The sequence below is a fragment of the Malus domestica genome, chromosome 11 (assembly GCF_042453785.1).
Source record: "Malus domestica chromosome 11, GDT2T_hap1".
Classification (NCBI taxonomy): Eukaryota; Viridiplantae; Streptophyta; class Magnoliopsida; order Rosales; family Rosaceae; genus Malus; species Malus domestica.
This window is the reverse complement of record NC_091671.1, coordinates 34,721,798-34,738,597: the sequence shown is the minus strand read 5'-3', so window position 1 is coordinate 34,738,597 and position 16,800 is coordinate 34,721,798. Positions and strand designations below refer to the sequence as shown.

The 16,800-nt window shown below is 36.3% G+C and overlaps 2 protein-coding genes across 3 annotated transcripts; one reads left to right on the top strand and one right to left on the bottom strand.

Annotated features, from left to right (window-relative positions):
- Positions 1 to 899: 899 nt before the first annotated feature.
- Positions 900 to 5,231, bottom strand: LOC103413298 (phytosulfokine receptor 2). 2 transcript variants are annotated; one of them, XM_008351773.4, is made up of 3 exons: positions 4,870 to 5,231; positions 4,636 to 4,771; positions 900 to 4,533 (listed from the first exon to the last, which is right to left on the bottom strand). In XM_008351773.4, the coding sequence occupies exon 3, from the start codon at positions 4,290 to 4,292 to the stop codon at positions 1,131 to 1,133; it is 3,162 nt and encodes a 1,053-aa protein (XP_008349995.3). In that variant the 5' UTR covers positions 4,293 to 4,533; positions 4,636 to 4,771; positions 4,870 to 5,231; the 3' UTR covers positions 900 to 1,130. The 2 variants fall into 2 exon arrangements, with proteins under 2 accessions (XP_008349995.3, XP_008349996.3); XM_008351774.4 differs by having other exon boundaries at positions 4,636 to 4,742; positions 4,870 to 5,159.
- Positions 5,232 to 10,743: 5,512 nt separating this feature from the next.
- Positions 10,744 to 13,835, top strand: LOC103413299 (uncharacterized). Its single transcript, XM_008351775.4, has 4 exons — positions 10,744 to 11,263; positions 12,458 to 12,679; positions 12,873 to 12,985; positions 13,142 to 13,835. The coding sequence occupies exons 1-4, from the start codon at positions 11,069 to 11,071 to the stop codon at positions 13,509 to 13,511; spliced, it is 900 nt and encodes a 299-aa protein (XP_008349997.1). The 5' UTR covers positions 10,744 to 11,068; the 3' UTR covers positions 13,512 to 13,835.
- The last annotated feature ends 2,965 nt before the right edge of the window (positions 13,836 to 16,800 follow it).

The window sequence follows — 16,800 nt, the reverse complement described above, 5'->3', positions numbered from 1 at the left end:
GGTTGTTAAAAGGCAGATGAGTGTAGCATCTGCTTTTGGAATCACCATCCTTTTGAATAACCGTGTCCAATGAGAACATATCTGTTTCGATAAATGCTACAAAGCTATTGTTGTCAATTTTTCTATTGGAGGATGGTGGTTCCCCAACTTTTACAAGATATCCCTCTCAGATTAAGTAAGGGCCACAAAGCCAGTTTATCAGTACTGAGGGTTCTGCTCATAAGGAAAATTAATAAATATGGCAGAAACATTTGAAAGAGAGAGCCATTAATTAGTTCAAGAGAAACTTACGGATCTTGAATTATGATGAACAAGCCAGCTTTCTGATAACTGCAGCAAATTGAAGATAAAACTGGTAGGGCGTAGACGAAAAGTAGTGGTCAAGAAAATTCAATTAATTCGAAAAAACAATTGCTATACATAAGCAGAAATTTACCATGAATTGTGAATGCGGATGACCAAAGCTGAACACATCCTTGATAAACATGAGTAAAGGCAGGAGAATATCCGGGAGCAAGTAATCACAATTACGGAAACTATTTATAGTCAGGGGATTAAGAGAAACTGAGACTTCAGGTATAAAAAACATGAAAGTATGTGTAGTTATAAGGCATAGATTCACATAACTCCTAAAGTGAATCTGTACAACCAGTCAACATAACATCATGTAACTGAAGCTCTCGGTCGCTCCAGACTATGTAGAAATTAAGGGATCTTGAAATGCAAAATGTGAGAGAAATCAATATCATACTTTTCCTACGACATAGAAGCGTACTTCATGCTCATAGAAAGGTGCTTCTGTTGTCACCTTGTTACACTGAGTTCATCATGTATGTACAACGAAATGAAATCAATTAAAAATCTAAGAAAACAAAATTAACGCATTTCAGGAGAAAAGAGGACGGAATTTTGTAATGCTTATTTCAGGTAGAAGCGGCCAACATGGCCGTTGTATACATATTACATCAGTATAACATAGTACCAAATGAGTTCTTTTTATAAGAAACCAAAGACCCCAACTATAGACTAGCAATAGTGTTGCTTTTCAGGTATACCTTTCCATATTGGGATGCTAATGGAACCTCAGCTGAGTTGCTGAGTTCCATAGGATGGAAATGCAACAAGGATGGTCATTGTTTCCCGCTCTCAAATCCTATACCGTCAAGGCATGACACAACTTCTTCAATAAAGGGCCTCTGCCTCGGATTGGGATCCAGGCATTTACAGGCAACACCAAGAACATCTAAAAGTTGCTTCTCATGATTCTTATTCCAAATTGACGAATCTATAATCTCTTCATCTCTCTTCTCAAATCTCATCTGAAACATCCACGATACCAAATCTCTGCAGTTTTTTCCTCTGCATACTTCTACAGGCCTCCTACCAGTAAGAAGCTCAAGAAGAACAACACCAAAACTGTAAACATCGCCCCTGCAGGTTGCTGTTAATGTCTGACTGTACTCTGGAGGAATATAACCCAAAGTCCCAACCAGATCTGTTGTAACATGGGTATCGTAAGGACGAAGTAACCTTGAAAGACCAAAATCAGCCAAGTGAGCTTCAAATTTTTCATCTAGAAGAATGTTGCTTGTTTTTATATCTCGATGCACTATATTTGGCTGACAACCCTTGTGCAAGTAGGCTAGCCCACGAGCCGCACCTTGAGCTATCTTAAGTCTTACATCCCATTTTAGAAGCGAAACACCATCAACACTTTCATGCAGCCAATAATCCAAGCTTCCGTTCTCCATGTAGGAGTAGATTAACAGTCTGTCATTACCATGCCGGCAGTAACCTTGAAGAGAGACAAGGTTCTTGTGCTGAGCTCTTGAGAGGGCTTCCACTTCAGCTTGAAATTCACGTTCCATCTGTCCACAATCCCCAGAAAGTCTCTTGATTGCAGCTTTTGCTCCATTCGGTAGGTTGGCTTTGTAAACCAGTCCATAACCACCACAACCAATTATGTTGGCTTGGTTGAAATTGTTTGTAGACTTTAACAAGTCTGACACTGTAAAATCCTTACAGTCTGAATTTTGGAACAGCACCAGTTTTGACGATGCAAGGGCTCCGGATATCCTGTGCGGCCTGCTGTCCTCATCAAAATCATCAATTTGATCCTTTGCTCCCCTCCTTGACATTTTAAGCAAACCAACTGCAAGAAGCAATGCAACCCCAACTCCTATGCTGATTACTACACAAAGGATGCTGTTTCGACCAAATCTACTGTTTGAACTGGATGGAGTTACAGGCTTGAGACTTGTACTGCTGATATCACCACATGGAGTGTACATTGCCCCACAAAGCCCCGAGTTACCGTCAAAACTTGAGCTGGGAAAGCTTAAGAACTGTCCTCCATTGGGAATCACTCCATGGAGGTGATTATTTGCCACGCTAAACTTTGACAAGAATGTGAGCTTGCTAAGTGATGGAGGGATCGAACCATAGAGATCATTGAATGATAAATCCAATGCTTCCAAGTTCTCCATCTCCGAGATGGAGCTTGGGATGGTCCCACTAATGTTGTTCCGGCTCCAATCCAAAACATGGAGCTGCTTCAATCGTCCGATCTCAGGCCACATTGCTCCATTTATTCTGTTATTGCTCAAGAGTATTGACGGAGGAAAATTTGAGACCTGGTTGTACTGCAGGCCAGTAGCACTCCTATTCCGTTTTACAAATAACGGGATGCCAGCAGAAGCAATAAGGTTTGCATGAGTGCAATTTGTAGATATGAGGCTTTTCAGCTCTGTCATACTTTTTGGGATTTCTCCCGAGAGTGAATTATTTGAAAAGTCCAAATAAAACAAGTTTTCCATCTGACCTATCCACAAAGGGATGGGACCATCCAAGCGATTCCAAGATAAATCAAGGACTTGCAACTTCCTGCAACTCAATAACCAAACTGGAATTTGGCCTTTGAGAGCACAATTCCCGAGTGCTAAAACCATTAAGCTTTCAAACCCACTTGCATTTTTCGGAATCTCCTCACCAAAGAAATTTTTTGAAAGAATTAGAGTTGTGAGATTTTTGCATTGCTGCAGCACAGATAGTGTCTCAGATAAGTTCACAAAACTGTTATTCGACAATGAGAGGAAGAATAGGGATGTGAGTTTGGCAAAGTCTTCCGGAATTGAACCCCTTAATTTATTCCTAGCAAGGCTTAACGTTTTCAACTCACGACAATTAGAAAGTGAATTTGGAAGGAAACCAGAAAAATGATTAGTGGCAAGATCAAGTGTGCAGAGTTTTGGAAGTCCAGTGAAATTTAGATCAATGGAACCGGATAGAGAATTGTTTCGAAGGTCAAGCACTCGAAGATTTGAACAGAGTGCCAAGGTTGAAGCTAATGGGCCAGACAACATATTTGAATGTGCAACTAACTGTTCTAGTCGTCTAAGGTTCCCAAACACATTTGGAAGTTCACCCAAAAATTGGTTTGAAGAAATGACTAAGGTCTTGAGGCTAGAAAGCTTACTCAGTTCCTTGCTTATCTGGCCGGAAAGAGAGTTCCCAGAGACTGAAAGCTGCTCCAAAGCCGAATACGTATACAAAGATTCAGGTAGATAGCCTGAAAATGAATTGAAGTCCAGGTGCAATTGTTGGAGAGACCTGCTGCAATTGTCTAAGCCTTCAAGACTTCCCACCAAACGGTTCCAAGACATATCTAGAATGTGGGTTTCATTGGAAGAGCTACAAATCCGAGGGTTGAACTGACCAGTGAATGAATTATTGCTTATGTTGAACACAACAAGATGTGAGAATCCTCCTCCAAGCTCAGACAAATCATCATGGATTGAATTGCTTGAAATATTCAGAACTCTGATCGAATTCAAACCGGAAAGCGCACCTGAAACTGGTCCGGACAGCATGTTATTGCTCAAGTCAAGAACCTCCAGGTGCTTCAAGTCTGAGAGCTCTGCAGGCAATCCACCTTCAAGATGATTCAGAGAAAGATTAAGCAACTTCAGCTGATCCAATCGACCCAAAGAGCGTGAAATCGTTCCACTGAGACTCATGCTGGGAAGAATCAACTGTGTGACTCTACTAGCAACAACTGTCCCATTGTTCACATTCCCACAGACAACACCATCCCATTGGCAGCAAGTTGATGTGTTGTGCCATGCTGTGATCATAGACCCATTTGTGAGGTTTCCTGCAAACTCCCTCAATGCAAGAAAATCATTTGGATAACAGGATTGGGTTGGGGAATTAAGACCGAAAACTGAACCAATACAGCAGGCCAAGAGAACCCATTTGAGGAATGCCATTGGAGTAAACCCCAATACCTCCATTGATGAAACCAAAGAAAATCCCCCCAACTCAATTCAACACCAACACTCCCATAAGAAATTCAAACGAAGAAACTTTCAGCACTCAAATCCCAAAAGACCTTAACTTCAACAACCCAGCTTTGCAACTTCAAGTGAAGCAAAACTTCCAAGTAATTCAGTAAAACAAGTGCAATCACCAATGCCCACTTGGGAATTGAGATCCCAAGACCACAAATATGGAAGTGCAGAAAGTTGCTTCAATCTGAATACACACAAACAGAAAAAGAAAAGAACTTGATAAATACTCACATCCCAAAGCAGCTCATTAAACTAACAACTTGCAAGTGAAGCAATGAAAACTTACCTCTTAAAAAATCAGCAAAGAGTCAAAGACCCACTGACCAGAAATCAGCAAACCCAAGAGCAAAAACCCCTTATTTTGCTGCAGAAGCAAGCATCCTCCTTCTTCTCCTTCACACCAAAAGAGAAATACCCAATTGCTGAAATTTCAAACCCACAACCCAAAACCATCAAAAAAACCACAAAAACAAAGAGTAAAGAAAAGGAATCATAAAAGGAGGAAGCTTTTATGGCCTACCTGAAACCTTGAACTCTGAATTCTCAAAGCCTACAGTGAAATGTGAAGAAAATAAAAAAGGTTCAGAATTTCACAAGCACTGGCATGCCTTTATGCAACCTAACATCTAACAGTGCGTGAGTGTGAGTGAGTGGCTACTTTTTCCACAAATGGGACTCCTCCAATTTCAAAACCCTCCCCCAAATTTTTGATTAAAAAAAAACAAAAAAACAAAAGAGAGAATAAAAAAAGGAAAGAAAAAAGCAGGGAGATAATTCAAATCAAATAAACAGTAGCGCAGAACAGAAAAGGAAACTTCTTTCTCTTTCTTGAGAATCTTTATTTTATTGGACAAACACAAATCCACTTTGGATGGTTTCGACCAAAGAAAGATGAGGGTTAAGGGCTGGTTTGGTATTGCTGTGTTTTGAAAAAAAGCTGCTGTGAGAATAAGCGGCTGTGCTGTCAGAATAAGCGGCTGTGAAATAAATCAGCAGAGTGTTTGGTAAACTTTTTTGTAAAAGTGCTTTTAGAAAAAAAAAGCAGTCTGATAGTGGATCTTTTCATTAAAGGAGCACTGTAGTTCTATGTGCTTTGAAAAAAAGCCAGTTTTCCAAAGCTACAAATTGCAGCTTCAGCTTTTTCCTTTGATTTCAGCTTATTCTCACAGCAGCTTCCAAAATAAGCCATTTTTTTTAAGTTTACCAAACACCAAAAACACTCCTAGCTTTTTTTCATAGGAGCTTTTTTTAAAATCACCTCAACCCCAAACTGGGGCTAAGTGGACTCTCTTAAATGTAATATTTTACATTTTTGTATTACATTTGTGCATCGTTTAATGCAAAAAGCAATGTGTGTATGTCATGTTAATTAACGACTTTATTTTATTAAAAGTTGATTGTATATATCACTTATTACATAAAATAGTATATCAATATTATACACGTAATATATGGATAATACTTAGGTACTCAATAGTGAGTATTCACCTTTTAATTTTACCCGATGATATTGTAACACATGTTTTATGATTTTAAGAAAATAAACATGTAATTAGATTTTCTTGAACTTAACAAAACAAAGAACACTTGACATTTCCTGTTTGAGCCAAATCAGAAAATGAGTACATAGAATATTCACTAGTGATATCTAAGTATTGTCTCTACTATATTATTTCGTATATCATAATAAACATGTACAACATAGATAATTTCTTCTAAAACTTTTGTATTGAAAATAAGTAACGCTACGTGACTGTGTCAAAATATCATAAAAAATCGCATATTTTAGATTTGAAACGGGGGACTCATTTCTCAAAGAGCTGACTTTTTTTTGTTCTCATGGCCAAATTTTTCTTGGATGTTTTCGGAGTTTGCTGAAGTCACACTCTTTGTCAATACCCCGATACCAACATCTGTCTCTTTCTTTCCCTCTTTGTTTCGTGGTGGGGCCCGGTTTGGTGAGGTTGGGCAATGTTTGGGTGCGGTCTAACGAGGATCCCTACTCTCAGTTTCACGCTCGCTTGACTTGCGTTGGAAGCACTTTCGTTAGTTTTGTCTGTGACAAGGTGTGGGAGGATTGTGCTGCGTGGTAAACACGCGTTGTAGTTGAGGGTGGTGGATGAGAGCGGTGAGAGTGGACAGTCAAAGTGATTAGATCGGAGGAGATTTGATGGGAGGCGGTGGATGGAGCGGCGCTAGGCGGACGTCACGGGTTTAGGTTTAACGGATTAGCCGTGATCCGGAAATATGTCAAGTTTTTGCCTGGGCCACCGGATTTTCGGGTCAACTACTCAACCTTCCACGTGAAATTACCCAACACATGTTTTATTTTTCTACTTACCATTTTTACAAATTTATTTTTAAAGAAATTAAAACCCAAATTCTTTGTTTGGGTTTTGTTTGGTTTTGCCATCTGATTTTTTATTTAGCTTTGAGGAGTTTAAATTTTCGATTCATGTCAATACATTCATGCACTACATATGAGCAAATTCGAGAGCATATACATCAACAAAATGTTACGTTCAGAAGAAAATTTAGTACCTGAATTCTAATAATTGATTTATGAAAAACAGTAAGAGGGATAAAGAAAGATAGTATGACGGAGGAAAATAAATAAAAACTATCATTCATCCACAATCCTTATTGTGACTTTCTCCTTCTACATCTCTCACACTATCTTTCCTCCACCCTTGTATAAAAAATTTGAAAAAATGTCATATGAGGTTATATACCTATTTTAATTCGTTATATAAACTAAAATTTTAAGTGATTTGTCATACCAACTTTTCGAAATCAATAATTTGTTATCTCACCCTAACTTTTTTAAGTTTTCCATCCAAAATAAGTTGCACAAGACTTGTGTTCAGGATTATTTTGATCATTTCAACACTCACTTCCCTTCTAATAAGTTTTCTTCGACAAATAATTATAGGGCTTCTAAAAAAATACAAAAGAATGGTTGATCTTGTATACGATGATCTAAGAGTTATCCGTTTGAAAAAGGGGAACGACATGTACTCATTTATCTATGTTTTGAAGTGAAGATGACTCAAAATATTGTCACTGGTGACCCTCCAATTTATGGTAAAGTTGGATGATATTCTTTATGTTGAAATGTTCGAAATAACCCTGAATACAAGTTATATGCAAGACACATGACTTATTTTGAATAGAAAATTTAACAGAGTTAAGATAAGATGATAATTTAATAATTTGGAAAAGTTAGTATAACAAATTGTTTTGAATTTGAATTCATATAACAAATTAAAGAAATATATAAGTTCATATAATATTCAACAATTTCTTTGTTTAAACTAAAAACAAAAGGATTATTACTCAATCTCAAATGAACAAGAAAATATAAATTGTGTGATTTGATAAATAAATTTTCGTTTTGTGATCCTATCATGAATTAGTAAGCGAGGTAGGTGTACTATCAATCACATCATGTCACGAGTAATTCAACAAATACATCAAAAGGTGTGCGTTTAGTTGAAAAGAACTTGATCCAAAAACTAAAACCAATACAATTATATATGACACCTTCATGCTTTGTTTTCTTTGTTAGGTGGGTAATAACAACTTATGTCAAAACATGTTTTCTTCTTGTAAAACAATCATGGGGTTGAAGTATGCAATTCAAATTTTACCTAATACAGACGTAGGGTCATATTTAAAGTAGTTAAAGTTTTGATTGCAATATATAACATATAACTAAAGAAATGTAAAATATCATACAAGATACTACAAAGAATATCTAACCACTAAGGTCATCTCCAATCGAAAGCTGGTTAGATGGTTCGTTTTAGCTCTCTGGCCTCCAAGAAATTAATAATTTAATGAATAGTGCAGGACCATATTTCTTACCATCTCCAACCGATGGCCAAAGGGTTATGGAGCTCGTTTTAGCCATGTCACAAAAAACCGTCTTCAACCAAGGGCCAAAAGGTCATCAGGCCAAAGGGTCATTAGGCCAAAGGGTCATCAGGCCAAACATAATTTATTATTTAAATTTAGAAACTACAACTACAAGAAATTAAATGTAATATAATTAAATATTTAAAATAAATTATGAAAGGAACATGCTTATGAAGGGAACTACAACTACACCCATTATAATTGTCCCACATCGGGCGTGGGAGATGAATGAGCAAGGAAACATGCTTATAAAATGAACACCCAAACTTGGACCAAATCACCTTTCTCGGCCCAAAAAATCTAAAACCATAATTAAATATTTTTTAGAAAATTTTGGCCCAAAAAAAAAACTGTAAAAAAAAAAACCGTAAAATAAATATGACGTCATCATGATGTCAGCCTGTGGCTTGGCCCGGGGTTGGCTTGCTGGTTTGGGCCAGCTGGTTGGCTCTTTTTTGTCTAGTGGGGCCTACGAGCCCTTTGGTCTGGCCTTCGGTAGGAGATGGCCTAATGAATGGCTCGTTTAGAAATGCTTGTTTGAAAGTAATTTTAAAATAAATGAAAGTGTTTTTTGTGAAAATATTTTTAGAACCAATTCTTAGTAAAAAAAATAAGTGAGTTCTGAAAAAAAACACTTGAAGTACTTTTTGGAAGAAGTGCATAATCGGCGCTTCTTCTAGAAAGAAAGCACTTCAGGTGCTTTTAAGACCCAAAAATATTTTTTTCCAAAATAATTTTCAGTCATTTTTAAAATACTTCCAAATGAACCCAAATTTGACTGCTGATTTAAAGAAGAAAAAAAAAACTCTGTCAAAAAATTGACAAAAAATCTTTCAACCACTAAAATTTGACTTTTAACGTTCAACCATATTTAATTTCATATCACCACTCCGTTCTTTATCCGAACATGTCGATGAAAGTCAAAGATTTTTTCAATATTTTTGGGGCACGGTTGGTAAAAGCTATAGCTAGTAAAGTTGTAAGTTGACATGGGTGAAAATTTTATTATGTTATTTTGGCAGTTCACAAATTTCTTTTCTCCTTGTGTTGATGTGTTCATAACTTTTGGTAAGTCTTGATGATTAAGCCTCGCAACTCACAAGTAAAGGCTTACACAAATCAAGGATTCATCCTTAAATTGATGACATTTTCCCACGATAGAAAACATCATGATAGCTTATTGATGGGATTTGCCTTTCAAGTAGTGGGATGGAAAAGGTTAACGCACTTTCAATCTGCATGCATATTTTCTTTTATTAAGAGGTGATGCTATCCGTACACCAGTTTTTATTTTTCATACACATTTTGATATTTTGCTTTTGAATTGAATGAAATGAAAATGATTTAAGGACAAAAATTAATAGTGCGAAGGATTAAAAAAAAAAGTATGAATAGCACTACTTTTTTGTTAATATTTATTTTTGCCTGTCCTTTGGCTAGTGGATTGAGTAATTGAGTTGAGTGCCCACTTATTTTTTAAGTTGAGCGTTGTGTATTGTCACTATCGTTTATAATATTTGAATTCAGAATTTCTTCAAAGTTTAGGGTTTTTAAAAAAGTCTTCTTCTTAGTAACATCCTCTCACCGAGTAATTGATATTCTCGTTCGCACTCTTCTTCTTTGTTGCTGTTTGATTGTCAATATCCATATGAAGAAATTAGGTTTTCGAATATGCATGGTATACCCTTCAAAGCTGGCAATAAGGTAATGAAAATGGATGAAATGTGTTGAAGTTTGGAACCCATTTGCTTTGACTGAAATGTTCCTCAAAAGTTTTGTCATTAGTCATTACTGTCACAATTTTGTTCTCATTAAACACATATGAAAAATTAGATTTTTAATTTTATTATATAAAAATTATACCGGGGAGGAGAAATAGAACATAGGATCTCAAGGGCATAAATAAGTACTCTTAGGTCATTTCCAATCGAAATGACTAAATACAATCTCGTCCATAATTATAGCCTTACAAAAATGTATTTTTATTAGTTTTAAGTTTATTCTTTAAATTTATTGGTTAATTTAATTAAACTACTATTAGATGTTTTCAAATCTAGCCGTTGAATTAGAATTATTTATTACAACTAAGGAGCTAACCCCCAAAAAAGGTCTAAGAGAAGGGTTAAATTTGGTCAGCATGATGCCCTTTTGACCAAATAATAGTCTTATGGGCTCCATAGAATTATAGTCTAGCCATCGGGTTGGAAATGAATTTTTCAGCAAATCAAGTTAATTTTTTGGCTTTACATTTTTAACCCTCTCTATTGGAGATGACCTTAAAGCTTTTACTACAAGCCCTTTACCAAAAAATAAAAAATAAAATAAAATAAAATAAAAAACCGGTTGGAAAAACATAAAGTTGTGTGTTTCACCATCTACATCCAAGTTTGGCTAAAACAGTGTGTTTCACTATATGCACTCAAGTTTTTCTAAAATAGTGTGTTTCACTATCTTTACCTGAGTTTGAATCTCTTTTTTTTCATCCTAATTTAGATGAATTACTATAATTATCCAAAGGTTTCTTAAAAAATAATTTTTGTTAGTCATAATTTGAAAAGTAAACACAAAAAATAAGACTAGGTAAGAAGGCCCAAAGCCCAGATATTAGGGCTTTGTTCCGTCTGGACAACCCGTTTTACAATTGATAGTTTGTCCTGACTGGACTCAAGAGACCAACAATGAAGATACTACTAGCACGCACTTATCCAGCGCGTGAGGGACACCGCAAGGCTTATCCAGTCGTCCTGTCGAACCCATTTGTACGGGCGCAGTGACATTGCAGAGAGTTCAGCGTTGAGTTAATGGCGGAGATCAAGAAATTTAAGACAATCGGAGTGGTGGGCAGCGGCCAAATGGGCTCAGGAATAGCCCAACTAGCCGCCACGTATGGCTTCGACGTTTGGCTCCTTGACACCGACCCGGAGGCTCTCTCAAGAGCCACCAAGTCCATCTCTAGCTCCATCCAGCGCCTAGTTTCCAAAGGGCAGCTCAGCCAGGTTGCTCTCTCTCTTTCTCTACTTTCTAATTTGGTTACCAATAAATATGATAAGAGGGAAGAAAATGGAACAAAAAGATTGAATTTTTTGGTTCTTTATGTTGATGTGGATATTTGTACTTTGTTAACTGGATAATCATATGCATTAAACTAACTGTAGTTGCAAGCTAATTGAGTTATTAAATTTAATAGTTCGTGGGGTGTGAGGTTCCTTGAATTTAAAGTTTGTAACATGCTATAATAGGTGATTTCTTCTCATTGATCATTAATTTCATCTCGTTTACCGGTTGAAGGTGGTGCCTTCTTCAAGCCAATCAGTCTTTGTTTTATGTAACTTTGTAGAAACCCTACCTGACTTTCTCAGGGCTTTAACAAAGTAGATTATGCATGCTTGGAACTGCTTCTTAGCAATATTTCAAGCTGCTCTTAAGCTTTAGTTTTATGACAGACTTACGGAGTTATTGCCATATTGGTGAAGAAAAACTATAGTTACATTCAATATTTTGCTCACAATACATGTATAGAATTAAAGGAAAACTAATGAAAAGGATTTGAAAACTTTGAGTTTTAATGATAAGGACAAAATAAAAGGTAAAATGAATAGTACCAGAATTGACTTTTTAGCGTAAAAATATGGTTTTTGTTAAAGTGAACAATACCGGGTGCTTTTCGTTAAAGTTCCCTAGAATTAAAGGAAATCATACACATGTTAACACAGATACACTCGCAATGGAGGGCCGTACCACGAGAATGGTTTTTCTTTTGAGATACCCTTATATTTTAATGGTACACTACATCCTACGTAGCCATTTGGAAAGGATATCTTAGTATTTATCCTTGAGGTAAAACTAAGATGGCGATGATGGCAACTTTATGCATTTGAGCTTGGAAAGCTCTTGGCACACTACTAGTTCAAAGTAAAAACCACTAATTGGAACCATTTTGGGGGAGAAATTCAAAGTTTCCATTATATAAATTAGAGTTTATTTCCCTAATAGGAGTTGGAGGGTTTACACCCATCTCCTTCCAAACTCAGAATTGATAAAATGTGAGAACATAAATGTTCTTCTTGTTTAAGGTTTCGTTGGTTTCTGTACCCTGTTGCGATTTGTTTCCTCCCGGTTTGTGGATTCATGCAAGTTATGCCTGTTCAATTATTGATGTTTTGACAAAGCATTTGTTTTCCATTTAACAGGATGTAAGAAAAGATGCTTTAGAGCGTCTACAATATACGTCAAATGTTGAAAATTTTTGTTCGGCAGATATTATTATTGAAGCTATTGTGGAATCTGAAGATGTGAAGAAAAAGTTATTTCTTCAACTAGATAAGATTGCAAAACGTTCGGCCATACTGGCTTCTAATACAAGTTCCATCTCCATTACTCGTCTTGCATCAGCAACTAGCAGACCACACCAGGTTATGCTTCTTCTTCTTATTCTGAGATTATGCTTATGATATGTTCAGAGAATAATGTGTGAACTGAGAACAAGTTGTGAAAGTTTTTTTCTTTTTAGTTCTTTGTTTTCTAATTTCTCGTGTTGATTAACCATCAACCAAAATATGTGACGTTAGAAATCTGATCGTGTCAAATTAACACTGTGATCTGCAGGTGATTGGCATGCATTTTATGAATCCTCCTCCTATAATGAAGCTTGTTGAGATTGTGCGAGGAGCAGACACATCAGATGAGACATTTGATATCACAAAAGCCTTGGCAGAGAGGTTAAGGGCTTGGATATGTTGAATTGCTTAATGAATGAAATCTTCCTTTTGTTTCCCGGCATATTCCTTTCACAATTATACTAAGTTACATTTCCCACTCATATACCCAAATAAATCCTCTGCCATCTCTTTAACTGTTGGCTGTTGACTTTGCAGGTTTGGCAAGACCGTAATATGCTCTCGAGATTATGCCGGGTTTGTTGTGAACAGGATCCTAATGCCGATGATAAATGAAGCATTTTATGCACTTTACACAGGTGTGGCGACCAAAGAAGACATTGATGCAGGAATGAAGCTGGGAACAAATCATCCAATGGGTCCTCTTGAGCTTGCAGATTTTATTGGATTGGATATCTGCTTGTCTATTCTGAGAGTTCTTCATGCTGGCCTTGGGGACAATAAATACGCTCCGTGCCCCATTCTTGTACAGTACGTTGATGCAGGTCGCCTTGGAAGAAAACGAGGTATTGGGGTATACGACTACCGTCAAACGCCTGAATCAGTAAAACCTTCATCTAAACTTTGAACCTGTGGCGTTTCGAGGATAGCTTACTGCGGAAAGAGATCCTTTCCGGATCTCTTCCACCAAGGCCACCGAATCAAGTGATCCGGACCTTCCAAATTTCATCTAACGTCCCACCTGTTTTGACCCCTTAAAAGTTGTGATAATATTTGGCCGTTGGATGAAATTTGGTGGAAGAGATCCGTTACTGCCATCATCTATAAAGTGGTTGTGGATTGTTTTACAATTTTCTAATAATGATTGAAAAGTAGTACCTTCTTTTTCCAATCAAAACGTAAACCACATGTAATTCCCTGGATTACTGCATTTTGCTTCTCGTTTGTTTTAGTTGTTTTGAACTTTTTATGAAGTGTAAAAGTAACAGTGATAGGTAATACTAATATGCACTCTATTTTAACTAGACAATGTACTGCAAAAGGGATTTAGATCCTCACCGGATCCCATTCCTGGGGATCCATCAACGAACACAGACCGTTGATAAAAAATCGTGTGGTCTTAATTAAATGTTTTTTATATTTTTAAAAGTAAAGCATCATCGTTTTGCGTGAAAAAAAAATAAAATAAAATTGTGACCGCATGATTTTTAATCAACGGTCCATGTTCGTTGATCCCTAAGATTCCTAGAGAGGGGATCTGGCAAGGATCAAACTCCCTGCAAAAGAAGTTAAAATCCATCAGTACATTGTTGTTGCAAATCACACGGAACTTGTAACTGAAGTGGTTAACCGCATTCACTCATGCACCCGTAGTCCAGCTTTGGATTCATTATGCTCTAACACCAATGGAGAATAGTTCTTTCCCCAAGTGGGTTGGAACTCACATGGCTCCCTCACTTTTTACCCGGAAGCACTGGAGCCAAATGGGGGATATTGTCGAGCAAAATACGATAACTCTATGGCTATAGGCTAGCTTGCATTATTTGTTTGTCAAACATCATTAGTTGTTGATTAACATTAGCAAATAATTAGTGTTGTAAAACATGTTTGCATTTAGTGCTTGCCAGCTCACTGATAGACCTGAGTGTGAAAAAGAAAACAAGAGTACTTGCTCTTGCTCAGTATGCATGGTTCATCATGACCCCACAAGGGACAGCCTTTTCAGAGAAGGGGAATGTTACTTACTTTTTCACTTGCATTTTTTCTTTTAACTATTTTGGTTGTTTTTTTATTCTGCAATGATATTTGATAATTTGAAATGTTATGATTTTTAGGCTACCCTTTAAAGATTAATTATGCAAATAACCAACAAAATAAAATGAAATCGCTTAACTGTTCATATAAAGTTGTCAAAATTTCAGTGTTGCAGTAAGAAACATAATTTGTTTATTTATTGAATTTAGTTAAACTTTTGCGTATATGTATTTTAAAAAACTTTATAAAAAAATAGACGGTTCAAATTGTCGTGCAATATTACAAGATGAAAAAGAGATTCGAGAAAGTAAAATAAAAATGTGTAAGAAAATTGCTAACATTTTTTTGAAGAATTACCTTCATTTGCTGATCATGGCCATTGGCGAGCCCCACTGAGCCCTAGCCCCAGTCCCATTCCGAAGCTGGCATTATTAGGCAGAGATCACCTTTATTGCTACTTGAGAGTGATTGGAGTGGAATCCAACGGTTGTATTTTCTCCTTTTTTTATTTTTTTTTAATTTCTGCAAACCCCACAGGTTTAATAATTAGATAAGAAAGAAGATAGAAATGCAAGGCAAAGCTCAAGTACTTTTGCTACACATAAAGTTCTGAGGAAAATTTGAGAGCAGAGAATTATTAGGTGAAGGAAAAGCTATGAAGTTCTTGTTCCAGTGTCCATGCTGTTCTTGTTTCTGCTTCATGAAGCCGAAGAAGGGCAAAGCGAGGGTGAAGGCGGCGGCGACGGAAGTGGCCAAGGAAGAGAAGAAGGTTGAAGCAAAAGAAGAGAAGAAGGTTGAATCCAAGGAAGAGAAGAAAGAATGACAACAATGCAGCTACCTACAACATCAGATTATATATGCTTATCAAACATGTATTTTGATTGTTGATTGTTAAACCCTTCTTTAGTTCTTCAAGTTCGATTTATATTAAGTGTGTACGACCATGAATGACGAGTTTGATATGCTAATAAGCGTGCATGCATTTTCGTGGTTCGATTCTAATGTGGGAATGCTGCATTTTGTTGTAATATTTGAGAGCTGGGGTTTCAAATCAAATTTCCAGTAGTACTCTCTAATGCTTTCAATTATACATGTTTTCTTTCAAATTATTGCAGATTTAAGGTTTAAGGCAATAAGTACTCGCATAATTAGCGCATTCATCATAGTAGAAGCTCCAGCTCCGTATCAAAGTCCCGGTTATCACTATCATCGATACCATATCTAACCTGATTAATGTATCACCAGATCTGTTTCTAAAGATTGTTCAGAGTGATTATAATTTGCTTATAACAGTGTACATGAACTAAATTTTTATTTCTTTGGTTTAATGCAGAATATGCAGATTCCACAATGATGTAAAATAATAACCAAATTCAAACGGTCCCTGCCTTACAATCTTCTGTACTTTTGCTATCTGGGTTTGAGATCGAATTGTATTCCAGACAGAATGAACAACTGAATATTCAAGGAAAATTCAGCTGTAGTATAAAGAGTTATATATACCTTTAGGAAATTAGATATTTTAATTTTGGTTTTAAAGATTAAAAACGTGTCATTAGTATTAATGAGAGTAGTACTCTTCTCTCAATTCGTAAGTAAGAGCTCTCATGTTAGACTATTAATGACGAGTTGGATACCTACTATTATGGCTGGTCTATGAACCAGCTGGGTTTTAAATGGATCTGGAAAGAGTATAAAATCCATTGTATCAGTAAAAATAGTGATTAAGCCGTCTTTATTTGGTATCTTTGTTACAACGATATCGAGAGGGATTTGCATTAATTCACATGTTGAACCAACTGTAATTAGGTATCAAATTCACCATCTACATATTAAAGTCGGACAAACTTAAAACAATATTACTTGATCAGATTGTTAGTGAGTTTTTTTGTTTAAATAAATCAAAGCATAATTAAGTGAAAGAAACATAAATGTATGCAGAGGAGAAACAGAATTCAGTACCTATAATAAAGAAATAACAAACAAATAAGTGATGGAAGCAAAATTGATCTCAACCACTATATAAAAATATCAACACTCTCTCTAGTCAAATTTCCTTTTTTTTAATGGGAGAATATAAGTTTTAATAAGGCAAAGGATACGTTTCTGTATTGAATTGTTTTCTTATCGAAAAGAATACTTCAATTAGAATGAGTGACACG

Bases quoted from the DNA above. Each gene is read 5' to 3' on its own strand.
- LOC103413298 (XM_008351773.4), bottom strand. From the start codon at position 4,292: ATGGAGGTATTGGGGTTTACTCCAATGGCATTCCTCAAATGGGTTCTC.
- LOC103413299 (XM_008351775.4), top strand. From the start codon at position 11,069: ATGGCGGAGATCAAGAAATTTAAGACAATCGGAGTGGTGGGCAGCGGC. The intron at 11,264-12,457 runs GTTGCTCTCTCT...TCCATTTAACAG, and splicing joins CCAAAGGGCAGCTCAGCCAG to GATGTAAGAAAAGATGCTTT. The intron at 12,986-13,141 runs GTTAAGGGCTTG...TTGACTTTGCAG, and splicing joins ACAAAAGCCTTGGCAGAGAG to GTTTGGCAAGACCGTAATAT.